The 27,314-nt window shown below is 50.6% G+C and overlaps 2 protein-coding genes across 7 annotated transcripts; both read left to right on the forward strand.

The window, feature by feature from the left end:
- The first annotated feature begins 3,254 nt into the window (after positions 1 to 3,254).
- TNPO2 (transportin 2) lies at positions 3,255 to 20,272 on the forward strand. Of its 5 annotated transcripts, none has more exons than XM_012729077.1 (25): positions 3,255 to 4,509; positions 6,098 to 6,209; positions 6,833 to 6,908; positions 6,991 to 7,140; positions 10,396 to 10,502; positions 10,589 to 10,722; positions 10,809 to 10,890; positions 10,966 to 11,088; positions 11,187 to 11,305; positions 12,178 to 12,238; positions 12,365 to 12,530; positions 12,727 to 12,879; positions 14,088 to 14,313; positions 14,511 to 14,682; positions 15,092 to 15,178; positions 15,259 to 15,366; positions 15,458 to 15,616; positions 16,071 to 16,158; positions 16,354 to 16,452; positions 16,962 to 17,057; positions 17,314 to 17,419; positions 17,664 to 17,763; positions 17,843 to 17,917; positions 18,025 to 18,153; positions 18,233 to 20,272. In XM_012729077.1, exons 2-24 carry the CDS (start codon positions 6,111 to 6,113, stop codon positions 18,130 to 18,132), a joined length of 2,694 nt encoding a protein of 897 aa, XP_012584531.1. In that variant the 5' UTR covers positions 3,255 to 4,509; positions 6,098 to 6,110; the 3' UTR covers positions 18,133 to 18,153; positions 18,233 to 20,272. The 5 variants fall into 5 exon arrangements, with proteins under 5 accessions (XP_012584531.1, XP_004688777.1, XP_012584530.1 ...); XM_004688720.2 differs by lacking the exon at positions 3,255 to 4,509 and adding an exon at positions 4,526 to 4,706; XM_012729076.1 differs by lacking the exon at positions 3,255 to 4,509 and adding an exon at positions 4,601 to 4,706 and having other exon boundaries at positions 6,057 to 6,209.
- Positions 20,273 to 21,501: 1,229 nt separating this feature from the next.
- FBXW9 (F-box and WD repeat domain containing 9) lies at positions 21,502 to 26,489 on the forward strand. 2 transcript variants are annotated; one of them, XM_004688723.2, is made up of 10 exons: positions 21,502 to 21,941; positions 23,059 to 23,198; positions 23,279 to 23,407; positions 24,206 to 24,318; positions 24,404 to 24,495; positions 25,322 to 25,470; positions 25,555 to 25,668; positions 25,798 to 25,887; positions 25,971 to 26,036; positions 26,110 to 26,489. In XM_004688723.2, exons 1-10 carry the CDS (start codon positions 21,533 to 21,535, stop codon positions 26,182 to 26,184), a joined length of 1,377 nt encoding a protein of 458 aa, XP_004688780.1. In that variant the 5' UTR covers positions 21,502 to 21,532; the 3' UTR covers positions 26,185 to 26,489. The 2 variants fall into 2 exon arrangements, with proteins under 2 accessions (XP_004688780.1, XP_012584303.1); XM_012728849.1 differs by having other exon boundaries at positions 25,406 to 25,470.
- The last annotated feature ends 825 nt before the right edge of the window (positions 26,490 to 27,314 follow it).

Below are 27,314 nucleotides of genomic sequence, written 5' to 3' on the forward strand. Positions count from 1 at the left end.
CAGTGCTGTGCTTTAACCCGCTGCGCCACCAGGGAGGGCCACTACTGGATTTTTTATCTTAAGATGTCTCTGAAGGGAAAGTGGGACATCTGGGCTATCATGGAAGGGGGAAGGAGTAGCATCTGGACTTCAGTGGGTTGTACTGTATCAGGGTAACTGCAGTCCTTTCAGGGAGGCTGCAAGGGAACTGTTTGTGTCATGCAGAATGTGACATGTTAGGGTAACAGGGTGTCCTAGGAAGCTGGACTGCCTTAGTTCCCTCTAGTGCTCATAGCACTTCTGTGCCCTCTTAACCTCACTGCTCATTCTGGTTAAGCCCACAAATGTTTAGAGACACCCTTGCTTCCTGACCCCTTTTGAGCCTGCTGGACATAGAGTAACATCTTGGTCCCCCAGCCATGGACCCATTTCCCAGGCCTTTCCAAATGGGACTGCTGAGCAGCTTGGCATTCTCACACACCTCAGGATCAGTTTCCCTTCCTGCTCTCATCAGTGGATGACTGTGAAAGAATCTCTAAGCAGCATACCTGGAACCTGTAGAGGTTCAGACAACTGTGGTCCTGGAAGAGGCTTGAGGTGGCATTGGTCTGATCTCTCAAACTTGACCAGACCCACCCTGGGGTGGAGGTGGGGTGGTAGGGAGGGTTGGGGTAGGGCCTTCCAATTCCGAGCATCAAAACAAACTCCTTGTCCTAATGGAGATGACAGACAAATCAGGACATACCAGGTAGTTTACCTGCTGTGAGGGGAAAAGTATGAAAGTATGATCAGGATGGAAGAGATGACAATTTAAGTTGATCAGAGTTGGCTTCCCCAAAGTGATAATTTATTCTAAGTCCTGAAGGAGACACGGCACAGTGAAGATGGTCTAAAGTGTTACAGGCAGAAGAACAGCAAGTGCAAAGACCCTGAGCTGAAACCAGTAAGTAGACTTTGGGATGGGATATCTAATCCCATCATGCTTCCTAAATACAATACTCATTTGTTTTCCACAAATTAGCTGAAATATCTCTTCTACTTTGGGGATGTTGAGCTGGTCCAGGTGTGACTTTAGCCTTGGGGTTAGAGTATTAGGGTGGGACATAAGAAGCCAATGGAACCTTACTATCTCTTTCAGCTGTCAGCAGCATACACTGGATCTTTAAAAAGAAATACAAGTGAGAGAAGTAGGTCGTCCTGCAGCAGCTTAGCCTGTATTCTGGAGTCTGGAAGCAGGAGGAGCTGATGGATTCTTGGCACCTCCCTTCACTGCCCGCAAAATCTAAAGGAGAATCAAACTCAGATTTTGATGAGTCCCATAGCCCTGACTTCAAACTATTCTGTTATGTGATCTTGGGTGAGCCTTTTTGTGGCTCAGGTCTCCAACTATATAATAGGGGTAAAACAGAACTATCTCTAGATACCTTTTAAAAAAGATTTTATTTATTTATGCATACAGAACTTGGTACAGGCCAGAGGTGCAGGATACCTGAGAGAGCTCACCAAAGATGGAGTGGGGAGCAGAACAGGCAGATCGGTAAAGTACACTGCTGAGGTGAGCAGTGGCAGGTCAGGAAAGGTCTGCTGTACCATGTGGATCACCTCCAGGGCGGGGATCTAACTCCATTGAAGTGTTTCTGCCAACTTAGTGCTGCGCTCCAATCTGCTACACCACCAGGGAGGGCCCTCTATATTTTAAAGTAGGAGCAATGTTTAATCAAGTTAACTTTGCCATTGTTTGAAATAACTGTCATTGCTTTTCTGGATGAAACAGTTGTGTTGTGTTAGGGGCTGACTTTGAGACATGCTGACCTTTAAATATCTGAGTATAGTGTGTTGAGAGGCCCAGGCAAGAGGCTATTGTAAACAAAGGCATTAGTTTCCTATTTCAGATTCACAGTTGGGTAATAACTCCTTGAGTTTGTTTTCTGCCCTAAATACTTCTAGTTGAACGAAGTAAATTTGATTTTGTGCACAGGTCTATTATGAGAATTACATTAGAAAACCCTTTCAAGGCAGTAGAGCTTAAGAAATTGGGGGTAGCCCTACAATTGGAAAGACATGGAAGTAGTCCAAATGCCCAAAAGTAGATGACTGGATTAAAAAGATGTGGTACATATACATAATGGAATATTACTCAGCAACAACAACAAAAAAAAAACACATATCTTTTGCAGCAACATGGGTGGAGCTGGAAAAGATCATTCTTAGTGAGATAAGCCAGAAAGAAAAAGAAAAATATTGGATGGTTTCACTCACAGCAGGAGTATAATGGACCGGGCGAGAAAATAATAATAATGAACAGCCATATACCAGAGACATTTTTTTTTTTTAAAGATTTATTTATGCATACAGAACTGGGGTACAGGCCAGAGGCTCGGGGCGGTGGGAGGCTTCACCAGAGACAGAGTGGGGAGCAGAACAGGCAGATCGACGAAGTACACTGCTGAGGGGAGCAGCGGGTGGGTCAGGAGAGGTCTGCCACACCATGTGGTCACCTCCGGGGCAGGTGGGAATCGAACTCATGCGGAAGTGGCTTTAGCTTCTCAGTGCAGTGCTTTAACCCGCTGCGCCACCAGGGAGGGCCCATACCAGAGACATTTTATGGGGGTGGAGTGGGAAGTGGGATCAAAAGCAGTGGGGGGAGGGAAGTACGCTGGACTATGGTGATGGCACATGGGTGACTTGGTGATGGGAAACCCACCGGGATTACAATTGAGATAAAAAAAAAAAGTACAAAATGATGTAAAAATAAACATGTTATTAAAAAAAAAAGAAATTGGGGGTGGGTGGGTGGAAGGGGGCTGTTTCCCTATTCAACACTAAAATCCACAAATTGGTGAGAAAGTCTTCTGTGACCCATGAGGGCATATATAGGCACATTCTGCCCCGACTCCTCTCTTCCCCAGGCTTGGGCAGGGCTGTGGGAAACGTGATCTACTAATAGTTAGGTGAGCATTAAATTCACTCCATCATCTCCTACTCGCTCCTCAGCTTATCTTTATCTGGGCAGTCCTCAACCCTGCACAAAAAACTCCCACCCTTTACACCTCAGCCTGGAACCCTTAATGCCCAGCTCAGCCCTTGACCGCTGCCTTCTCAGTCTCCCGCGAAAGACTGTGGACGCCACACACCGGATTTGGATCTCAGCGAGCATCGCGACGCCAGAGCACTGCTGGATGGGATTTGTAGTTCCAGACCTCTGTGCGCGAGCGAAGGCCACTGCGCATGCGTGGGCAGCAACTTTACGCGTTTGCTTCCGAAGCCAGGTTTCAGTCCTGTCCCAGGAGCTAAGGTGGGAGTCCCAGGTGTGCTCTTCAGAACTCGGGGTGGAATTTAGTGCTAGCTAGCCCTCCCATATCTCGGCTAGTGCCCCGTAAGAGAACTGATTTTCGTGAATGAATGGAGGAGGTAATATTTGGCCACGGGAGGTGGGCTGAGAAGCCTGTTTTCCCCACTTCCGACTGGGGCAAGAAGTGACTTTTTTTACTCCAGTTGATTCAGTAAGTAATGGTATAGTGAAGGGATGGCCTTATTGGGTAAAAGCCACATTTTAAAAGAATATGCTTAACTGGTGTTATCTCTAACTCAAAAAGTACTCTTAGATCCTGCTGATAAATGGAGAACTAAAGTTTGGAGTGGTAGGCCACTCACCTGTCAGCAGGACTGGGAGGGGGGAAAAACGGAAGTGCTCCCAGGTCCCCGGCGCCTCCCTGCTCCACTGTTCTGCTCTTGAGAGATGTACTACTTTGTCCTCAAGCGGCCCAAGGATCATGACTATGTCTTTCTTCATGACTGCCCTTGCCTACTTAAATTTTCTGGGTTGTTACACCTCAATAAGCTTCAGGTAGGCAAAGGATTAGCTCTTTTGCTCCAGTATCTACTTCATTAGTTAATTTCGTTAAAAAAATTACATTGTGTTTTTCTGTACGCTTCGCGAATTTGCATGTCATCCTTCTTTGCACAGAGGCTATGCTAATCTGTAACATTCCAATTTTAGTATATGTGCTGTCAAAGCGAGCACTCTTGTGGGTTTTTCATATCCTTCTGACAACTGTCAAATAGTACTGGAAAAGAAATGTGGGGAAATGTGGTAGAGGCTTCTGGAACCTAACCTATCAGGCATTCATTTTGTCTGGCTTTCCTCGTTTTGTCTCTGGGGGAGAAGTTCACCTCACACTCAGTCTACCTTCCATTTGCACACATACTGTACTCCTAATTACCCTCTGAATGGGGTTAGGGAGACAGCTAGGAGACATCGACAAAGGCGCATCTGGTTCTGGCTGGGCGTTCCCCAAAACATCACACACTCAAAAGTCCCCACGAACCACCAAACGCCTATGTCTCAACGAAGAGCTGCAGTCAGGTCGGAGAGAGGCTGAGAAAACGAGATGCTGGGAGGACTGGCCGGCTAGAAAGGCCAAGAGAGTCCGCCACCTCTTCGGTCACGTGATCCGGTATTGGCGGGGCCAGACTCTCCACCTTGCCAGGCCACGTGCGATGGTTGTTCCTTCTAATTGGCTCCGCTGGGTGAGTTTGAACGGTATACGGAAGCCGCGGCGGCTCATCTACGGCCGCGTTTCTTTCTTTCTTTAGGGTTTTTTTTTTCTTTTTTTTTTTTTTTTTTTTTTTTTTTTTACCCAATTCCCTCTCTTTGGCTCCCTCCTTCCGCGCGAGTCTCTGGAGAAGCCACATCGCAAGGAGCCGCTGCTGCCGCTCGGGGCTGGGTAGGTGGGCCTTAGCCTTACCAGGAGCTCGACTAGCTTGGCCCGGACTTGCGTCCACTGGTGCTGGGCTCCCGACCTGCGCCGTGCGTGGTCGGGGCGTCTGGACAGTGTCAGACCGGGAAAGGCCGAGAACCCGTTTGGGCCCCCGATTCGCGAGGCATAGAGAACCGGCCGGCGCGGGGGAGGGGGAAATTAGCCATCCTGAGGGGGGTGGGGTGGGGCCTCGGAGCTTGGTGGGGTCTGGGTGCCGCGAGAGTTGGGCCAGCGGGGCGGCTGGGGTTGGGCTGAAGGGGATCTGATTGGGGGAAGCGTCCGGGGACTGTTTAGGGCCTGATGGGGGAACGTCTCGAGTAACGGGTGTGTGAGTGTGGCGTTTTTAGAGGGGCTTGGATGGGTCTGATTGGGGGAGTCTGTGTTGAAAAGTTGGGGTGGGGGCTTGTTATGCTCTGGTAGGGAGGGGCATCAGGTTTCGGCCTAGAGGGCTTTGCCGGTATCCGTTGGGGGTAATAATGAGTGGGTCGGGGGGAGGGGGCTTGGCCAGGGCTAATTGGGAGAAACTGCAGAGATAGAACGAAGGGGGGTTACGGCGACAGGCGGTGGATGGTTTGACCGAACTTAATTGGGGGAAGAGGAGAGTTCCTGCGTCTGGGGAGGAGAGAGGAAAGGTTGGCCGGACCATATTGGGGAAAGCAAGGGACACGTCTAGGGGGCTTCTGTTCTAAGGTGAGAGCACTTGGTTTGCTCTCATTCGAAAAGGACCTGTCTAGGGACTCCATCGGCCTGATTAAGAGGACTCCCATTCTGGACGAGTCTTGCAGGCCAGAAAGGAGGGAGACGGGTATCCCGCTGAGCTTGGAGGGCCCGTTTAGCGAATGGAGTGCCTTGGGCAGTGCACCTGGGGAGACTCGGTACTTAAAAGAGACAGTGATCTGATGGAACTTGAGGACTAAATTTCGAGAGAAGGGAGATCTTTAAGGGAGATCTTTGGGTTTCGTGCAAGCATCGAAGAGGCAACAGGGGTCCCGGGACTATCATGGTCTCAGGATTGGAAATGGCTTCAAGGGAAGCAGAAACCCTCAGACCCCAGGCCTGGAGAGACAGAATGGGCTTTGGTGGTAGAAAAGCTTGGTGCTGGGTCAGATGAGGATCCGCTGGGTCCTACCACCCCCTTCCATGGCATGCTTCCACAACCCCCTGTTCGAGACCCCAATACCCAGGCTGGCACAACTGGTGGGCACCTGGCATTTGGGCAGGTGTGGATCGGCGGCTGCTGCCTGTTCGCTGTGAGCACCCCAGTCTTTGGTCTCTGCTTCCACCTCCATGGGGTCTAAACCCAAGTCTCACGTGCAGACCCTGGGACCCAGTGCTGACAACGGCTCCTACCCCCACAGCTCACCTTGCACCATGGACTGGCAGCCAGATGAGCAGGGCCTGCAGCAGGTCCTGCAGCTGCTCAAAGACTCGCAGTCACCCAACACAGCTACCCAGCGCATCGTGCAGGATGTATCCATCCTTCCTTCCTTCCGGGGCTGGGGGAACCCTACATACATCTGCAGCCCCTGAAAACCCAAGAGGGAGGGGCCGGCTCACTTATCCCCAGACTCTACAGTCTAGATGAACTGGCCTAACAGGATTAGAATTCTTGGGTCTTTTTCCTAAGGAAGTGAGGCCCTGCAGGAAATTGACTGGCACTGGGGCTTTGTTTAGGTTTCATATTTAAATTTTTAAAAATTGTTTAAAACAAGTTAACCTTTAGAAGTAATTAAAACATTAGCAAGTTTTGCTTGAAAATGTGGATTCCCTCTTTCAAAAAGCAAGAAATTTTGGACTGCTAGTGGTAGAATTAAGTAGCAGCTGCCACTTGGGTGTGTTGACCCTCTCCTGCTCTGACCAGGTCTTCAGGAGCTGTGGAAAGCCCATCACCCCTTCGCAGCCCACCAGTGAATTTGATGTGCTGGGGGAATACAGTGTTGTTTTGTTCATGATGGTTGACAGGCAGGTTTAGGGGAGCTAGGCTGCAGGCTCCTAGTAATCAGAAATGCTGTCAACCATAGGATGTTGCTAGGGTGAGGGGAGGACCCATCTGGGGATGTCCCTGTCTCCCAAGTCCCTTAACAACCTCACAGAAACTCAAACAACTGAACCAGTTTCCAGACTTCAACAACTACCTGATCTTCGTCTTGACCAGACTCAAGTCAGAAGGTACGCCCTCCGTGCCCCTCCATGCAGACTGGACCCTACTTTTTTCCTCATTGTCCCCTGAGCATTAGCCCTCTTCCCCCAGATGAGCCGACTCGCTCACTCAGTGGCCTCATCCTCAAGAACAACGTGAAGGCACATTACCAGAGCTTTCCGCCACCGGTGGCTGACTTCATCAAACAGGAATGTCTCAACAACATTGGTGATGCCTCCTCGCTCATCCGAGCCACCATAGGTGAGGGGGGACAGTGGAGGGTAGCCTGTGATGATTCATTAAGAACTCATTCTTGACCTAGAAAGCTTCTCAGCCACCTTCTCAACTAGCACAAATATGCCCACACTGGGCAGTAGTCCTATTACTGTTGCCATTTTACAGATGAGGAAACTGAGATGCAGCAATATTAAGGGACTTGTTTGGTAAGTAGTAGAGCTCAAAAGTGGCCAGTGAATATGCAATCCCCATCTCCCCCAATAGCCATCTTTACTTATGACACTGGCACTCAGTGTTTAGAATTGAATGCTAAGAATGAAAGCAGAAGGTATCATAGGTTACAATTCTTGCCAATAGTGATTTAGATGAAACATATATAAAGTTTTCTTTGAGGCCTCCCTGTGGCCTATATATTAAGTCTTGTTGCTATCACTGCTGTAGTCTGAGTTCTGTCCCAGCCAGGGAGGTGACCCACATGGTACAGCAGAGCTCTCCTATCTTGCCTTCTGCTCCCCTTAGCACTGTATTTCAGTAGATCCACCTGTTTTCTCCATTTGGTCTCTGGTGGATCCCCTCAACCTCTACCCCCTATACTTCTGGCCTACAGTTCAATTCTTTTATGCAAAAATAAATAAATAAATAAGTTTTCCTTGGTGTCTTCCTGACTCCAGAAGTTACAGAAGGATGACCAAGAATTTCTTCTTTTTTTTTAAAGATTTATTTATGGGCCCACCCTGGTGGTGCAGTGGGTTAGGACGCAGCATTGCAAGCTAATCACAGCCGCTTCAGTGTGAGTTTGATCCTGAGCCTGGGAACTGACCCACATGGTGCAGCAGTCTTCTCCTGCTTCACCCACTGCTCCTCCCAGCAGTGTACTTATTCTATCTGCCTGTTCTGCTCCCCACTCTGTCTCTAGTGAATCTTCTCACTGCCCCTGAACCCCTGGCCTGTACAGGGTACAGGCCAGAGGTGTGGTGGGTGAGAGGATTCACCAGAGACTGTGGGGAACAGAACAGGCAGACCTACTGAAACACATTGCTGAGGGGAGCAGCAGGCGAGTCAGGAGAGGTCTGCCGTGCCATTGTGGGTCAGTTGCCTGGCTAGGGATGAACTCATGTTGCAGTGGCTAGCAAGAGCTTCATAGTACTGCGCTTGAACTTGTTGCACCATCAGGGAAGACCCTGACCAGGAATTTAAAACAATTTTCCCTTCAGCATTTTCATTGCTGATAAAAACACCAACCCTATTTCTTCCAACTTAAAATTTGAGAGATAATTGACTTACTTTTTTTCCTGTGTCAACTTTCAAAAGGGAATTGTGTAACAATGGAAAGACAGATTTGTTTGCCCTAAGTGGAAGGTAAAGACATGTAATAAAGCAAGAAAACAGGGTTAAATTTGAACTAAATGTTGAGAACTGTAGTGTTGATGAGGCCCTGCTGCCTGTGTTAAAAGTGAACTTTACCAGGTCTTCCCTGGTGATGCAAGGGGTTGAAGTCTCAATGCTCAGTCACCAGCCACTGCAGCATGAGTTTGATCGCAGCCAGGCAGCTAACCCACATGGCACAGCAGATATCTCTTGACTCACTTGCTGCTCCCCTCAGCAATGTATTTCAGTAGATCTGTCTGTTCTCTTCCCCACTCTGTCTCAGGTGAATCCTGTCACCCCCTCCCAAAACCTCTGACCTACACTCCCATTCTTGTACGTATAAATAAATAAAATAAATCTTAAAAAAATAAAGTGAGGGCCCTTCTGGGGTGTAACAGGTTAAAGCACAGCACTACAAAGCTGTCCACAGCTGCTTCAGCAAAAGTTCCATCCTCAGCCCAGGAGCTGACCCACATAGAGAGCAGATCTCTTCTGTCTTGCCCACTGCTCCCCACAGCAGTGTACTTGATTGATTTGCCTGTTTGTTCCCTACTCTGTCTCTGATGAATCCTCTCACTGCCCCTCTGGCCTGTACCTCAGTTCTGTATGCATAAATAAATAAATCTTAAAAAAAAAAAGTGAGTCTTACCTACTCCCCTTCCTTCTTAAGGCAAGTGGAAGGATTTGAACTTAACAAATTCATTCTAGGTAGTCTAGAAGCCTCTGCTGTAAGTACTTAAGTCCTTAAACTCCCTAATATCCCAGGAGGCTCCTTTATCCCTACCGAGGCAAAGATGTCAAGTGATATGGCTCACAGTCACACAGACCGGGACAGCACTGGAAATGTATTTGGTCTACCCACTGTAGGGATCACTTTTGCCTGCAGTTGTGCAAGCTGGGTCTATCTGGAGTCTTGGCAATGGCAGCTTCCTCCTGGGGAACACTACTATGTTTGATACCATCTGTGTTCAACTCACCCACTAAACCATCACACTTGAGATACCTATTGCAGTTTACACTTAGATTTCTTTTTTTTTTAAAGATTTATTTATTTGTGCATACAGAACTGGGGTACAGGCCAGAGGCTCAGGGGCGGTGAGAGGCTTCACCAGAGACAGAGTGGGGAACAGAATAGGCAGATCGACGAAGTACACTGCTGAGGGGAGCAGCGAGCGGGTCAGGAGAGGTCTGCCACACCATGTGGTCACCTCCGGGGCAGGCGGGAATTGAACTCATGCCGAAGCAGCTTTAGATTCTCAGGGCTGTGCTTTAACCCACTGCGCCACCAGGGAGGGCCTACACTTAGATTTCTAATGAGCAGAATAAATCCTCTCAGAGACCATGTGGCCCTTGCCTTGCCACTTCTCTGTTCCCCTTTCCTCTATATAGCTCCATAGACCCCTCTTCCATCTGAGAGCACATCAGGCGCACTCCTGCCCCTGGATCTTTGCACCTTTTTGCCTGGGACTCTCCCTAGGGACCTAGATGGTTTCTCCCACACTTCATTCACATCTTTGCTTAGATCGCAAGGTGTTTTCTGGCAAGCCCTGATCTGGATAGTTAATTCATCAACACCTAATTAAAACTCTTCACCCACACCCTCAGCTTTTGCTAGCCTTCTTCTGTTTTATTTTCTCCCAGCTCCTAGCCTCTCAGGTCTTTATAGCCTCTCAGGTCTTTATAGTTGATTTACCTTTACCTCACAGTCTATCTTATTACTCAACTCCCAAGGGCAGGAATGTTGTGTTGTTTTCTGTATTGCATTCTATGGCCTGAAGTGAGCTGGCTGGCAAGGCTCAGAAGGTCTTAAAGGGTGTGTAGGGATTCCGTGAGGTAGTGTAGTGAGTGTGTCGCAGGGAGGTCAAGTTCCCCACATCCAAACTGAGATAGCATCCTTTTGGGTTACTCCAGGTATTCTCATCACCACCATCGCTTCTAAGGGTGAGCTACAGATGTGGCCCGAGCTGCTGCCCCAGCTGTGCAACCTGCTCAACTCGGAGGACTACAACACTTGTGAGGTAGGTGACAGGCTGGTACCCACCTGAACAAGTGAGCAGAAGCTAAGCCAGACTAGCACCCATATCTGTTTGTCTGCTCTATTTAGGGAGCCTTTGGAGCCTTGCAGAAAATCTGTGAAGACTCCTCTGAGCTTCTGGATAGTGATGCCCTCAACCGACCCCTCAACATTATGATCCCCAAGTTTCTGCAGTTCTTCAAGCACTGTAGCCCCAAGATCCGGTGGGTATGGCTTCTCAGGAGTCAGCAGTGGTCTGGAGTAGGCTAAGTGGGCAAGGTGGGTGACTTGTGTGCCTGCTCCCCATTAGGTCCCATGCCATTGCCTGTGTGAATCAGTTCATCATGGACCGGGCCCAGGCACTGATGGACAACATTGATACCTTCATTGAGGTGGGTTCCCTGGGCCATTGTGGGACAGGCAAAAGATCCAAGGCCATGCTACCACTCACCCTGTGTTCCCTACAGCACCTGTTTGCCCTGGCTGTGGATGATGACCCTGAAGTACGGAAGAATGTCTGCCGAGCCCTGGTGATGCTGTTGGAAGTGCGGATTGATCGGCTCATCCCCCACATGCACAGCATCATCCAGGTATGCATGCTGAGGCTGAGACTGAGGCTGGGAAACGGGGCAGATGGGATGCTGCCCTCAGCTGGACCAGACCTCAGTCTTTTACCCACTCTCCCTAGTACATGCTGCAGAGGACCCAGGACCATGATGAGAATGTTGCCCTTGAGGCCTGTGAATTCTGGCTGACGCTGGCCGAGCAGCCCATATGCAAGGAAGTCCTGGCTTCCCACCTGGTCCAGTGAGTGCTGCCCCTGCCTTTGGCCCATCCCAGCCTTAGCCTTCCTTTCTGGTCACCTCCTGTGTTATTTCCAGATTATGTGTCTAGCTCAGTGTGCTTTCTATCCTTGTGTGCACTTACTTTACCAAGTGCTAAGAATGTAACTTGAATGACTTAAATATTAGGCAAGAATAGTGGAATATCAGTAATAGTTCAGGCGTAGTTGGATCTGAGTACTCAAGAAATGTGAAAGGCCTGTGCCTAGTCTCAGATCTACTTCCTGTGTCAGCTTCATTTTCAGACCTGTCCTTTCTTCATGGTAGTGCTATTGCCTTCTGTAACCTTCTAGCTTGGGCAGCGCAGAGTAAAGAAGCTCTCAAGTAGTTTCGTCAGCAAAATCCCTATGGCTTACCTTCCCTGACCAACTTGGATCACTTACTTGTGGCTCTCCTTGGCTCACTCAGTGTTGGATCACTGAAGCTATGATTAGAGTTTCTGATCCCCATGTTCTTGGGCTCTAGTAGAGGGGACTGGATGCCCCAATTGATGACTCTGCTAATGTGATCCCCATCCAGGGAAGAGCTAAGTGACAAGGTCACATGTCCCTGACTTCTGGTGTAGTAGTGTCAGGCACTGTTCCCAGCTTCTCAGTGTATTAGGGGTTTGGAATTCAGTGAGTAGCCAGACTAGGTGTCAATTCTGTAATGATCATAGTAGCTAGGTTGTGGTAGAACTCTGATGGGAAATGAATGGATGCAGGACAAGCAGAATCTGACTGCTCTATAGTCTGTTGCTTGGCTTCTTAACCTCCTACCTGCATCTGTTTCCATCTCACCTGGTCTTTGAACCCCACTCTGGACCTCTGCATCCTGATGAACAGCCTCTCCCAACAGGTTGATTCCTATACTGGTAAATGGGATGAAGTACTCAGAAATTGACATCATCTTGCTGAAGGTAAGTCAAGGCCAGTGGTCAGGCTTGGGTGAGCAGGCTAGGGCCTAGGCAGACAAGCAGGTGCCTGGTGTCAGGGTAAGGGCTCTGGTGCTTTTTAATGGTGCTGAGTGTCTCTTTAACCCTCAGGGGGATGTGGAGGAGGACGAGGCAGTCCCTGACAGTGAGCAGGACATCAAACCTCGCTTTCACAAGTCTCGCACAGTGACACTGCCCCATGAGGCTGAGCGGCCTGATGGCTCTGAAGATGCTGAGGATGATGATGATGATGATGCTTTGTCCGACTGGAATCTCAGTATGTGTCTTGATCTGGGGGAGTGGTCCAAGGGAAGTAGGGGGACACCATGCCCTGGGCTGCTTCCCTCTCGTGCTAAGAAGCCTATGCAGAGCAGGTGTGAAGATGCTAATGTCTGGTTCTGGGGGTATAATTAAGGGGTGATGGCCTGCCTATGGAGCTCCCTGAGCCAGCCCTCCATCCCCTCCTGCCCCAGGAAAGTGCTCAGCAGCTGCTCTGGATGTTCTGGCCAACGTCTTCCGGGAGGAACTTCTACCCCACCTGCTCCCCCTGCTCAAAGGTCTCCTCTTCCACCCTGAGTGGGTAGTCAAGGAGTCAGGCATCCTGGTGCTGGGCGCCATTGCTGAGGGTGAGTGCCCCAAATAGCCTGAACTTTGTTGATGTAAGACTGTTGGGTTGACTCAGACAGGTCTACCTTGGGGTTCAGCTGGGCAGTTAGTGACACCATCCCTAGGTTCTCTGCAGAGGCCTATTTGTTCCCTTCTGGGGTTTGAATTTTTCCACTAAGTCCGTTGGCTAGAAAGGACCCCTGAAACTGACTAATGCGGCCCTCTTCCTTAAATCTCACAGGCAGGTATTTCTCTGATAGCATAATTATAGCTATAGCAACAGTACAGTCACTTTTGCAGTGTTTACCTGTAGTAGATAATCTGATCCTGTGGACTTAGCACAACTTGATGGGCTGGCTGGGTTTTGTAGATGGGCAAACTGAGGCTCACTGAGGTAAATCCATGGTGTAGCTGGGTTTCAAACCTGCCCCACACTGTTAGCCTGGTCTGCCAAAATCAGAAGTGGGTGGTGGTGTTACCTTAAATTTAACATGTTGTGCTAATTCTGGTGTGGTTTTCTGGTCCTTTTGTCCCCTTGGGTGAGTTTAAATCTGTTACAGTTATCACACATGACCACCTCAGCATCCAGGTCGTCATAAAAGGTGTAGAGTAGGAGCTCTTAACCTGGAGAACTTTTAAAATTGTGTTAAGGATGCATTTCTTCACATAATAGCTGACATTATAGTTGCTATGCTATGTCACACATATGCATCTATCAGTAGAGACTACATTAGGTATTCAGTGTGCTAATGGGAAAGAGCTTAAGGGATTGGTCCTAAAATGGTAAAAATAGGTCCCTGGACTTCAGTTATTGGAAATGTGTGATCATCTGTGATCTTTGAGAGTCATGTTCGTGGTTTAAAAGAAAAAAGGTGAAGGAATAAATCACAAGTATCTGAGAAGGATTTCAAAAAGAAATCACTTCCCTTTCATTGGGTCACTGCTGCCCATAAAGCCTGCCTCGCTGTGCAGCCAGGCCATCTGTCAGTGAGTGGGTGGCTGATTGATGTAACAGGTGCCTTGGAATGGCATGGATGGGAGGCGTTGGAGGGGGAGGACTTTGCCACTTACCATCCTGATCATGCCTCCCACTGGCTCTACTCTGAGTCAGTTATTTGATCTTAGAACCTCAGTTTTCCAACATGTCAGGTGCTTCATTTGATTCCTCAGCAGGGTGGGTGTAGCAGGCCCAAATGGCTCAGGTTTGCCCCTGTGCTGGTCCTTTCAGGTTGCATGCAGGGCATGGTGCCCTACCTGCCTGAGTTGATCCCACACCTCATCCAGTGCCTGTCAGACAAGAAGGCCCTGGTCCGCTCCATTGCCTGCTGGACGCTAAGCCGCTATGCCCACTGGGTGGTCAGCCAGCCGCCAGACATGCACCTCAAGCCCCTGATGACAGAGTTGCTGAAGCGCATCCTGGATGGCAACAAGAGGGTGCAGGAGGCAGCCTGCAGGTGACCCTCAACCCCTGGCTTACAGTCCCCATTTTCCTGCACTGGCTGTCCTCCGGGAAGTGATGACACTCATTTTACCCTGACTTTTGCTGATTTCTCATGTATTCGTACTGGCTGATCCCGCATATGCCTCCCTGATCCCTTCCCGCTCCCAGCCTTTCCTGCTGCTGCCTACTGAGTCCCTCTCCCCCTACCAGTGCCTTTGCCACCTTGGAGGAGGAGGCCTGCACAGAGCTGGTACCCTACCTCAGCTACATCCTGGACACCCTTGTCTTTGCCTTTGGCAAGTACCAGCACAAGAACCTTCTCATCCTCTATGATGCCATTGGTACCTTGGCTGACTCTGTGGGCCACCACCTCAACCAGCCGGTGAGACCTTTTAGAGACTCTTCCCGAACCCTATGCCCCTTGATATCCTGTGACTTGGTGTCAACCCCACAGACAATGCCACTGTCACATGCCAGAGACATGGCCATGACCTCAACAAACAGACCTAGCTTTGCTCTGAGCCAGCTCCTAGTCTAGTAGAAAAGACAGTTAGTTATGAGACAGTGTGGTAAGTGCTGTGTCAGCAGAGTTCAGGGAACTGTGGAACCAGGAGGCACTGATGGGGGTGGGAAAATGGACAGAGGATGGATGGGAAGGTCATGAATGGCAAGGATTTGCAGGGCTCTGTGGGCCACAATGAGGGGCCCAGACTGCTCAGGTGACAGGTGCCTGAGAGTCATAGAGAGACCACCTCCAACCATGGAGTCCCAACTTCCTACTCCCTTTCCAGGAATATATCCAAAAGCTGATGCCTCCACTAATCCAGAAATGGAACGAGCTCAAGGATGAAGATAAGGACCTCTTCCCTTTGCTGGAGGTAGGTGGGCTCCAGGGCCTTCTCCTATAACCCTGCCCTACCATATCTGAGTTTACCTCTCCTGCCTTCCTCCCCACCAGTGTCTGTCATCTGTGGCCACCGCCCTGCAGAGTGGCTTCCTGCCCTACTGTGAGCCTGTCTACCAGCGCTGCGTCACCCTGGTGCAGAAGACATTGGCCCAGGCCATGGTGAGCACCCACCTGACATTACCCTGCTACCCACTGTGCTGCTGCCCTGGCCTGGGTCCACTTCCCACCTGCCCACTCCTTCTGTGCCCAGATGTACACTCAGCACCCTGAGCAGTATGAGGCCCCTGACAAGGACTTCATGATTGTGGCATTGGATCTGCTCAGCGGCCTGGCGGAGGGCCTAGGTGGCCACGTGGAGCAGCTAGTGGCCCGCAGCAACATTATGACACTGCTCTTCCAGTGCATGCAGGTGGGTGGGTGCCCCTTGCAGACTTCTACTGCTCAGTGACAGCACCCAGCAGCTGGTGTAGGCCACTCTGGGGGGGACTCAGGGCCCCAAAGATCTTCAAGAAAAAAAGGGGGCCTGTGAAAAACAGCCCTTGTAGTTACTTTACAAGGTGATTCAAATAAGACATGAGTAAAATCCTTCTGAGAAATGCTGATGATGTAGAAAATAAAAGTGGAAACTGGGAAATACGAACAATAAGTCCCTTGGATGTTACCCCAGCATCATCCTTGCAAGTGTATCAAGATGTTAGCACTTATGTCTGCTCCCCTCTGCACAGTATTGAGCAGGCATTCTCGTTAGCTGAGTCCAGTATATACAGATGGAGTTGAAAGCCTTGGTGCGGAGAAGTGACAGGGTCAACTGCTAGTTGTGGGGAGGGGTACCATCCTACACTGACTGGACTCTGACTCCTCAGGATTCGATGCCTGAGGTCCGACAGAGTTCCTTCGCCCTCTTGGGAGACCTCACCAAAGCCTGCTTCATCCATGTCAAGCCCTGTATCGGTATGACACCCTGCTTATCCCTACCCCATGAACCCAACCCTGGCCTCAGGTGATGAAAAATGACCTGGATACACTGTCACTGTGACCAAACTGGGACGTATTCGTACTGTCTGATGGGGTCTGCTGGGTCAGGTCTGGGAACTCACCCTAGCTGGCTGGCCACCCTCCTCAGCACCCCTCTTTTCTCCTCACCAGCTGAGTTCATGCCCATCTTGGGCACCAACCTAAACCCTGAATTCATCTCTGTTTGCAACAATGCCACCTGGGCCATTGGTGAGATCTGCATGCAGATGGGTGAGTGCCACTCAAGTAGGGCAATTCCTAACCTGGCTTTGGCTGGGCCCTGGTGTCTTTGAGAAAGGCCCTGGATATTTTCTTCAGGGCAGGGCCCAGTGGCTAAAAGACCACTTGTCACTGACTTCTCCAAAGAGACTAGACAGAAAGCTGTTGTGATTATATTTTTGAGAATTCCCCTTTTGTTGACTAACGGTCACGCTGAGGTTGGTTGGGAGACCTTGGCTGCTTCCCCAGCCCACTTCTCACATGGATTGGGGGAGGGGAGGGCAGAGAGTGACTATATGGTCTTACCTTGGTCAGTAATTACTCAAAGTTACTAGTGCTTAAGAGGGTATGGGTTAATCTGGTTGGGTCCTGGGCTGGAGACCATCCCGAGGTTTTTTGTTTCGTTGATGTTGTGTTTGTAACCAATGTCTAGATGAAAGTGGGGGTCACCCAGTAAGGTGGGGCAGTGCCCCAGGCTGTTCCCTATGCATGATGTGGGCTCTGACTGGCTGGTCTCCCAGGGGCAGAGATGCAGCCCTATGTGCAGATGGTCCTCAACAATCTGGTGGAGATCATTAACCGGCCCAACACGCCGAAGACGCTGTTGGAAAACACAGGTGGGTGCCAGACCTTGGCTGCTGCCTGCTCTCCCCCTCTCAGACATGGGGTTCCTGGTTGGGAGGGTAGTTGAAATAAGGCCTTGGGAAAGAACCAGGGAGGGCATCTGCAAGGGGTTCTGGGAAGAGCCCAAAGAGCTGCTGGCCTTGAGAGAGTCCCAGGTGGCAGGAACTGTTCCCTTGGGCCCCATGGGGCGGGGTTGGTGCCTCACAGAGGCCCCGCCATGTACCGTCCCGGGGCCGCTCGGGGTTGCAGGTCGCCTGACGAGTTCCTCTGCCATTCCAGCCATCACCATTGGCCGCCTGGGCTACGTGTGCCCACAGGAGGTGGCACCCATGCTGCAGCAGTTCATCCGGCCTTGGTGTGTGCCTACCTCTGTGAGGCCTGCTGTACGGTGGGCCAGGCGATGGGATGGGTGGGAAAGGCCCTGATGGTTCCCTCACATGTGCCCACTACCATGCCTAGATGCATGTCCCTGCCCCACCACCTGCTTCTCCCCATGCCTTTGAGTTACATGTCCTGCCCCAGACCCACTCCCTCCCACAGTTGTCCATAGTGCTATAGCCCTGCCACTGGCTGATTCCTCAGTGTTTGCCTCCCCACAGGTGCACCTCCCTCAGGAACATCAGAGACAATGAGGAGAAGGACTCAGCCTTCCGAGGCATTTGCATGATGATAGGCGTCAACCCTGGGGGTGTTGTGCAGGTCAGGGCATTAGGGTTCTGAGGGAAGGTGCTGGGACAGGGCTGGGGCGGCCCCTCACATGGGATCCATCACGTTTCAGGACTTTATTTTCTTCTGCGATGCTGTAGCCTCCTGGGTGAGCCCGAAGGATGACCTTCGGGACATGTTTTATAAGGTAAGCTTTTGTTTATCCCATACGTAGGCTTGGCGGGTGGTGAAAGGACCCTCTCTGGAGAGGGGTGGCCATGCTCATGTTACTGTGCTGGGGTACCCCTACAACAGATTCTTCATGGTTTCAAAGACCAAGTCGGGGAGGAGAATTGGCAGCAGTTCTCGGAGCAGTTCCCACCACTGCTCAAGGAGAGGCTGGCCGCCTTCTACGGGGTCTAGAGGAGCATGGGGGACCATCAGGTGAGGGGAACTTAAGTGGGGGGAGGTGCTATAATGAGCACCAAAGGGGTGCAAGCCCTGACCCTTCCTCTCCCTACAGGTTTCTGTGTCCTCGTAGGAGGGGTTGCTGGGGATCGCACTGCGTCCAGAAGTCGTCGAGCCCTGGTCAAGGGGGGTTAGGGAGGAGTGAACGGGACCCAAATCCAGATGCCTTGTCTGTCCATCTACCTGCCTGGCCCAGCCTATGCGGATGGGCAGGTGGGTGGGGCCTCCATGCTCACCTACTAATGGGAGGGGGGGTGGGACTTCTTGGCAGCAAGGGCCCCTTGCTCTCATTGGGGGTCACCTCAGGCAGCCCATTTGGACCAGCCAAATGGGAGGGAAGAATCAACACAGCCAATTGAATCTGGCTTAGGATGAGGCAAGGGGAAGGCAGGCAGGGAGGGGGGTCCTTGTAGACACGTACACTCACACATAAACACGTGGTCACACGCATGTGTGGGCGCTGCAGCCAGTCAGACTGGGCCAGCTGCCCCACCATTTCCCTGACTGCATGGAGACAGTAGAATTAGTGAACCCCTGAGTTAACCTGTAAGGCCTTCCGTGTAACCTGCATCTAGAGTTTAAGAAGCTTCTGCTGTTTTGCCGGAATTGACGGTGATTGGGGAGGGCTGGGTGGGTTGGGGGCCTCCGCAGGGACCCTGGGGCGGGGTGGGGGGAAGAGATCAGCCATCTTGGGGCTACCCAGTCAGCACGTGCACGCTTTGGATCTGCTCAGCACACTTCCTGTCAGCTCTGGCAGCCTCAGCCAATGTGTCCCCTTCAATGTCCTGCCCAGAAGAGGGGATATCCAGAGTGGCTGAGTCTGCCCAGAGGGCACACTCCCTCCCCTGTTCTCCAGTGGTATTTCAAGACCCTCAGTGGGGACGTTTTTCCCAAAGAGACCTTGGGGTGGCCACCTAAGCTGCTGATACCTACTCTGTGTCTTCAGCAATTCTGTTTCAAGGGCAATCCATTTCTCTGCCTCTGGGAGCCCCCTTCTCAAATTCCAGGCCTAAGTTTTAACATGAGAGTCAAGACAGGGTTATTTAGTGATTAACGGCAGAAGACTAAGGTGTAATTTTGCCGTGAAGGTGGAAACTGAGGGACTGAGGGCTTGGAAAAGGGGAAAAGGTCATGTATCTACTGAACCCCAACTCTGTGGTCCTGGGACTTTGTTCATCCTAGCTTGCAATGAGTCCCAACACCTCACTAGATTGGGGCAATGAATCTAGAGAACCTTTGGGATTGGTTGGGGGGAGTCAGTCCTGATGGGAGAAGGTCCCCTAGAGAGGGAGGGGCTATGGCTACTTTGCAGTTGGCCTTGAAACCTGATCCTGTAGCTCTCCTAATGTTTTCCTTTTTCTCCTATTTTCTACTTTGTGGGGCACTTTTGGAGTCTTGGGGGGAGTTGTTGGGGGTCCCGTTTTCTGGGGCCTTCTCCAGCCATCTTCTGGGGCCCTGGATTCCACCCCTATCAGCCCTGTATGTTCTCAGACAGAGTCAGACCCTGCTTCTGTGCCCAGAGGCACTTGGCACACATTCCATAAGCATAATTTTCTCCCCCATGAAAGTCCAGCAGGTCTCTGGGAACCATTTGTTTAAAAAAACAAAAAACAAAAAAAAACAAAAAAAAAAACCTTTAATTTTCTGGTAACTTCCAGTTCTTTGGCACATCCTCTGCTGGGACTTGGGGTGTGTGGATGGGTCTGATGGGATTGGTAATACCCTTTCTTCACCCAGGATTGCGGTTCGGGGGTTCAAGCCACCTTCAGGGAATGGAAGGGGGGAGCCTGGTTCTAGGTTTTTTGTTTTTAAAGAGAACTATTTAATTTTTTAATTTATTTTTGGTTGATTTTTGCACAATGAAGTTTCAACTTCTCAATCTTCTTTCCTGCCCAGGGCTGCAGATCCTGACTGGCCTGGATCTGCAGTCCCTCTTACCCTGTTTACCACATCTCTCCTTACCCTTTCTCCTCTTCCATGGGCTCCAGGGTCTGTCCATTTGTTACTGTGCTGTGCTGGTGATTGGCGCCGAGGTGGCGTGATAAGATTCCACTTGTGTAGAACATTGTTGAGTAAAGATCAGTTTCTTGTGAAACCCTCGGTCTCCATCTGGCCTAGTATGTCCATGGCTTTGACAGAAGAGATGGGAGGGAGCCTGGGAAGCTTTGGAAATGGGGTTGCATAGGACTCAGGAACCAGTAAAACTGGGGGAGTGGGGAAGCAAGCAGACACTAACCAGGCATATTTTATCTAGAAACCGCAAGCCTCTCAAAATTTAATTCCATGTAGAATGGAAAGGTGAACTTTGAAAAACAAAAGATTGAATGTGACAACATGCAGTGTGTTCTTTGGGGGCATAATTACAGCTCATTAAACATCCTGAACTCACTAGAGGAGAGTCATTAGTCATTAGCCTTACAGCTCAGGTTTATGATCTCCATCTGCCCGATTTTGAATTGAATGGTTGCAGTTCTGTCATCATTGACTGACCTTGTGAGTCTGGGTCATTTGGATATTTTTATGCTGTCCAGCGCTGGACAGTTAAGACAGCCCAGTGCCAGACCTACTTCTGTAAATATGTGTGTGATGCAAATGAGTTGCTCAGCTCTGGATATGCGAGGCTAAAACAAAATCTGGTAACTTCAGTAGCTCTCATGGATCATCTAGCTGGACCAAACTTATGCAGCTGTGTGCATTTTAGTGGTTATCCCAGAGAAACAGGACAATGGCATGCCCTACAGACAAAAGCATAGCAGGGAGGGTAGAGAAAAGGTGTGGGCCCGGGAGGGACTGTTCGCAGTCATGTCAGGGTACTCTAGAAGGGTCTCACCATCAGGGTGATGTTTGAGAAAGAGCTATCGGAAGAATCGGGCTGAGGGAAGGGGGCAAGTACTGAAGAATTATGTATTGGTTAAACACAGCATGGCTTACAATAGGTTTTCAGTAAATAAAATCTATGTGATTTTAGGTAATTCATAGTTACTCTGAGACCTCTACAGTGTAACAATGCGTGTTTCTGGCTCCAAAGGAGCCGCTAGTGTCAGTCAGACTGCATTTTTAGAGTGCCGCATTTTTCAAACCAGAATCAGCTGGATCTCCGCATCAGCACTGCCAGAGATACATGTCTAAAAAACTGCAGAAACTAGGGACATAAGATCAATGAAAGGAAGTTGCAAAATCAGGCACCGCTAGGTAGTGGGAATTCGGCACCACGCTAGTTTCTGTTCGGTCGGCTCACTTCCGGCGGGTGTGTAGCGTCACCAGCCAGCGCCGGAAGTGTCCTCGCGCTACCTAGGAGACAGGACGCGGGGGCCCTCACTGACAGGGCCGCTCCGGGGCGCGCCCATCGGTCGCCATGGAGTTACCCACAGAGCCGCGCGACTATCGCCGCTCTTGGGACGATAACTCCGACTCAGAGCCAGAGCCCGACCCCGATTCGCAGGCCGAGGCTTACGTAGCTCGTGTTCTCACTCCGCCGAAACTCGGGCTGCCGCCGTCACCTGCCCCTCCACTGTCCGCTCTCGCCGCATCGTCTGGAGCCCTGGAGTCTCGGGCCACATCCAAGGCCCCCGTCACGGGCGTCCCAGGCCTGCTGAGTCTTCCCCCGGAGCTGCTGCTTGAAATCTGCGCCTACCTGGACGCGCGCCTCGTGCTCCACGTCCTGCCGCGCGTGTGCCACTCGCTGCGCGACCTCGTGCGTGACCATGTCACCTGGAGGCTACGTGCCCAGCGACGCGTACGCGCGCCCTACCCAGTGGTGGAAGGTGCGCAAGCTTGGGGCAGAAGAGGGGGTACATGGGATGCTCTGAGCACAGCTTTTGGAGCAGGCTTTGTGGCTGTCCTAGATCTGATGGGCAGCTGAAGTAGTTACTGGTGGTGTCAAAGCTCCTAACCGCTGGTTGGACCGTGAGACAGATACTTGCGGTCCTGAGGCAATCTGGGAAACTGGGGTCTCTAAACTCAGGATCCAAAGTTCTCAGGCTTGAGATCTGGTGGTACTAAGATCTTGACTCCTGCCTGGTGTTTGATACAGAGACTTGAAGTCTCAGGCTGTTGAATCTAAGTGAGGGGCTCAGGGTGAACTCAAGACTACTCTTAGGTCTAACCTAGCAATTGGTGATCCTCAAATCCCTTATCCCTAGTCTTGACCCAGGTAGGGGTGAGACAGAAACTCAAAGCCCAGAACCTGCAGCCTTTGAACCCAGGCTGGTGTTTAGAGGTTGGGATATATGATACCAGCAATACAGATCCAGTTTTAAGTAGCCTGGAATTTTTAGGCAGTAGCCAGTTGTTACTCCTCTTAGGAAGGGATGGAGGGGCTAGGGAAAGACTGTTTGGGGACCTTGAATTGATCGGAATTTTGTATAGCTTAATGTTCTGGCCAATTTCTAATACTGAATCTCTGTACATAATAATTGGGTTCTACACCTTGGCAAAGCTCTCTGGTTTACAGATACTAGTTTAAGAAGCACTTCTCTAGATCCAGTTCAGATGACTGAGGCAGAAAGTTGGTTATGAAGTTCTAGCTTCTGTTGCCAACTTGAGGATTGAAGGATTGAAGCTGGACAGCTGTGAGGAGTTGGAGCAGAACTGAACATCTTGAGGTTGATATCCCCCTGGCTTGGATGTCCCTAAGGCTTCAATTTCCCAATTTCTATAAACAGTAATTGCTGAGGATTAGTCATATCTGCTTGGAGGTAGTTGGATTGGTGATCCCAAAGCCAGAAGCTGCTTCCTTAGGGGAGTGGAAAGAATCCAAGTAGGGTTATCTTCTAACACTGATGTGTGTTGTACTCTCTGGAAGCCAGAGGTGGGCTCAGCCAGTTAGTGTGGGTGGCAGACTTCCTGCCAACTGGGAACCCTGCTCATGGTGCCCCACAGAGGAGGACTTTGACTGGCCAGCGGCGTGCATTGAACTGGAGCAGCATCTGTCACGCTGGGCAGAGGATGGAAGGTGGGCTGAGTACTTCTGCCTGGCTGATGGGCACTTTGCTTCCATTGACTCCGTGTTGCTGCTCCAGGTGAGGCAGGAGATGGGGGAAAGGGGTAGGTGAGTGTGGGTCAGAGGAAACCTGACAACATCCCCTTACTCCCTCCTCAGGGTGGGACCCTGTGTCTGTCAGGCTCCCGAGATCGCAACGTCAATCTGTGGGACCTGCGACAGTTGGGGGCAGAGCCCAATCGGGTCCTGGTCAAGGCTCTGGGCTCCCAGCAGAACAGCACCCACAAGGTAAGGCACCAGGTAGAAGACATGAGGTCTGGGAGGGACACTGGCTAAGGGCATGGATTTGGGCATCAGATCTGACAGGTTTTAATCTAGCTCTGCTATTGTTGGTGTGATTTTTTTTTTGGCCTTACTTTCTCACTTAGTATGAGCACAAATGAAATGAACATGTATTAAGAGCTTTGCTCATACTGAGACACATGTAGGTGCTTATTGGACATCAGGTCTGGAGCAGGGAAATGATGTCTGTGCATGAGAAATGGTTGTGGAGGGGCACTTCCATCTGTTATAGAGGTGATCTGTACTGGCTGGTGGCCTAGAACTTGATCTCAGCCAAGAAATGGGTCCAGATCCTCTCTCTGCTGATTCCTGTCTCTGTGACCTTGGACAAAGGGTCCAACCTTTCTGTGACCCAGTTTTCTCATGTGTAGAACAATTCACATGGCTGTTCTCAGAGAGTTTGGTAAGGAATGGTTCTTTGCATCTTAGTTCTGAGATAGGGGCTGTTTTATGTCTATTTTCTCATCGAAGAAACCAGAGAATAGATGATTTTCCCCAGTCACAGAGTAGAGGCCCAATTCTTAATCATATCATGTGACCTCAAACCACTAATGGTATTTAATTTAGAAATATTATTGGGTGGTGGTGCAAATGTCTTATTCTTTAAAGTTAGACAGACCTACAGACCTAAGCTCTAATTTACACTGACAACTTGTTCTGTCTTCTGGGTACAGTTGTCTTTCTCCTTAGACTCTGTTTTGTTGCCTGTGAAGTGGGAATGATCACAGGTGTCCCATCCCACAGGGCTGGGTGTGGTCCTTGGCAGCACTAGACCATCGAGTGTGCTCTGGTTCCTGGGACAGCACGGTGAAACTCTGGGACATGGCAGCAGATGGGCAGCAGTTTGGTGAGATAAAGTATGAGGGGTTCTGGACAAGGGGATCCTGAGGAACAGGGTCCTGCCTGACCCCAGCCCCAGCCCTGTGTTCCCTACATCCCCAGGGGCAAGGCAGCTGTTCTGTGCTTGTCCTACCGGCCTGACATCTTGGTGACGGGCACCTATGACAAGAAGGTGACAATCTACGACCCCAGAGGTGGGCCAGGGGCTCTTGGGCACTAGGTGGGGAGATCAGGGCTGCTTGGGGGCTGCAGGATCATGCTTATAAAGGAGATGTTTGAGACTCATAGTGTAACTCATAGTCACATAGCCCATACTGCCCAATGGGTATCTGTAAGGTACTGTGTGAAAGGGTAGGTTTTAGGGATGGGAGTGAGTGGTGGTAGACCCCACCTCTACTTGGGGTGAGTAAGGGACATGGAGGGCTTTCAGAGGAGGAGCCTCTGAGCCTGAAGCCCTGGATACATAACCCTGGAGATGGTTAGAATTCTGACTCCTGTTTCCCCCATCTATAAAATCTTAACATTTCCAGTACCATGTGGTTAATGGGAGATGATACAGATCACTGTGGGTTAAATAGCGTTGTTTACATAAAACCCCTAGAACAAAGGAACTCTATCAGACATATATATGTCTTTTGTGTTATTTATTTGTTCTTATTTTGTTTAATTGAAGTAGTGCCCTTAGAAGATAGAGCTATGGTAGTGATTGGGTGGGTGTGGGGAGCCTGTCTAGGTGGACTCTTGGGCTAATGAGGTGGTTTGTGCTGAGATCTGCCAAAGTCTGGTCAGTCTGATCTGAACTGAGAGTAGATGTGACTGGAGTAGATGGAGGGCAGAGGTCTTGTGGTCCTGGGAGACTGGATGCAGCTGGGTGAGGAGAAACTTTCCTGCATGATGGGGGTGGAGGGGCATTTGGGAGAAGCAGATGCAAAGTTTTGTCAGGTAGGATGGAGGCCCAGAATTCTCAGTAGTGGGGGGCTCTGATGTCCCCCCACCAATCCTGGCCCATTGCCCACAAAGTTGGCCCAGTCCTGCTGAAGAGCCGGCGGTTGCACTCTAGTGCTGTGTTGGCACTGCTGGCCGACGACAGGCACATCATCTCAGGCAGCGAGGATCACACCCTTGTGGTGTTTGACCGTCGGACCAACAGCGTCCTGCAGCGGCTGCAGGTTGGCACTCCCTTGTAGCCCTTCTTTGGATTTTTGTGTGGCTAGGCTCAGTCTGACTTGCTTCAAACCATGTTCCTTCCACAGCTGGACTCCTACCTGCTTTGCATGTCCTACCAAGAGCCCCAACTCTGGGCTGGAGACAACCAGGGCTTGCTACACGTCTTTGCCAATCGTGATGGCTCCTTCCAGCTTGTCCGGGTCTGCCAGGGTCCCATCCCCTTATTGCCCATCTCTCCTTGGCCCTTTCATATGAGGGTAGTATTGGTGGTGGTGGTTGGCTAGCCCCAAAGGCCATTCCTGAGTGTTACTTGTCCCTCTTCCCTGCAGTCCTTTGATGTGGGCCATAGATCTCAGATCACAGGCATCAAGCACTCGCTGGGAGCCTTATATACCACGTCCACAGATAAGAGCATCCGGGTAAGACCTCTGAATTGGTCACTTCCCAACTCCATCCCCACAGTTGGAGGTATACCTGACCTTCACCCTTTGCTCCTCACTAGGTACATGTGCCTACAGACCCACCGAGGACCATCTGTACTCGAAGCCACCACAATGTGCTGAATGGGGTAAGGCCCTGACCTGTGTGCCTTGCCCAGCTCCCCAAAGTGCCTCTGACTCCTGGTGTCTTTTCCCTCACAGATCTGTGCTGAGGGCAACCTGGTGGTGGCTGCTTCTGGAGGCCTGTCACTGGAAGTCTGGAGGCTGCAGGCCTGAGCTGATGGTGTGGATGTGAATCTGTCGGCTGGCTGACTGAACCTCAGGCTTTGTTCTCAGGGGGAACCTCCCCCACACTGGTGCTGCCTCTGCCTGCCCACGTAGGCCTAGGACACAAGAAGTCTGAACCATAGGCAGTGGTCTTGACCCCAGAACCCAAGCCTCAAGAAGTCCCATGCCATAGGAGGGGATGTTGACTCTCCCAGAGGACTGCTCCCCTGATTGGGGGCCCTGTTTTCTGATTCTGATTCCTGCTTTCTGTTGGGTAGGAAGGAGAAATAAACCTGATATGTTGGTGCTCTGGTATAGCCTAAGTATGCTGCATGTGTCTGCTTGGGGCTGGGATCTGATCTGGGGATTCATTTGTGACTGTGTTTCAATAGCTTCTGAGACAGTCACAGCTGTGTCTAGGCATACCTGTGCCATCTAAAGCCATTTCTGCAGCTGAATGTATATTATCTGGTACATGGGTTTGGAGTCACCTTGGGTGTACATGCATGTCTGTGCATTTGAAGTGGATGTGTGAGGAAGTGAGATTACCCCATGTGGGCACCTGTGTGGATCTTGGTGTCTCTATCATCACATGTGGGCATGTGACAAGTAAACTGGGACTTTGACCTGAGCTGTATTTTGGCAGTGGGAGAGGGGACCTTCTAATGCTACCCTATAGGTGCAGGACTGTGTTCTTCCTTGCATAGCCCAGGGTATGCGTGCCACTGTGGCCATGACCCTGAGTGGTGGGAAGGGAGGCTGGACCAAGTGACTCCCACAAGCATGCACTCCCCCTTTGCCCTCTACAACCCCTATTGTAGCCCAACCAAGCCATGCCCAGGGGAGATTCACTTCATATTTATTGAGGTCCCTTTGATTATCAAGGTCACAGGATGGCACAGGGCTTCTTCTCCTTGAAGGGGTTGTTGGCAGCAGGGATGCCCACAAGGAAAGGATCACTCTTGGCCTGTTCTGTGCAGAACTGCAGCAGATCAGTAGCCGCCTTGGATACCTGCAGGGCAGCCCAGTTAGTCAGAGCCCAGTTTATCCACCTGACCTCCGACCCAAACATAACCACTTTACCCCAGCCCTCACCTTTACTCGGTCGATGCCTGCTTCCATCCGCAGCTGCTCCACAG

This window comes from Condylura cristata, unplaced genomic scaffold (assembly GCF_000260355.1).
Source record: "Condylura cristata isolate star-nosed mole 26May11 unplaced genomic scaffold, ConCri1.0 scaffold00024, whole genome shotgun sequence".
Taxonomy (NCBI): Eukaryota; Metazoa; Chordata; class Mammalia; order Eulipotyphla; family Talpidae; genus Condylura; species Condylura cristata.

Excerpts from the sequence above, each read along its gene's own strand:
- TNPO2 (XM_012729075.1), top strand. The coding sequence starts at position 6,027 with ATGGGGTCTAAACCCAAGTCTCACGTGCAGACCCTGGGACCCAGTGCT. Across the intron at positions 11,306-12,177 it reads CTGGCTTCCCACCTGGTCCA|GTTGATTCCTATACTGGTAA; the intron begins GTGAGTGCTGCC and ends CTCTCCCAACAG. Across the intron at positions 15,179-15,258 it reads ACCTCTTCCCTTTGCTGGAG|TGTCTGTCATCTGTGGCCAC; the intron begins GTAGGTGGGCTC and ends CCTCCCCACCAG.
- FBXW9 (XM_004688723.2), top strand. The coding sequence starts at position 21,533 with ATGGAGTTACCCACAGAGCCGCGCGACTATCGCCGCTCTTGGGACGAT. Across the intron at positions 23,199-23,278 it reads ACTCCGTGTTGCTGCTCCAG|GGTGGGACCCTGTGTCTGTC; the intron begins GTGAGGCAGGAG and ends CTCCCTCCTCAG. Across the intron at positions 25,669-25,797 it reads GCTCCTTCCAGCTTGTCCGG|TCCTTTGATGTGGGCCATAG; the intron begins GTCTGCCAGGGT and ends TCTTCCCTGCAG.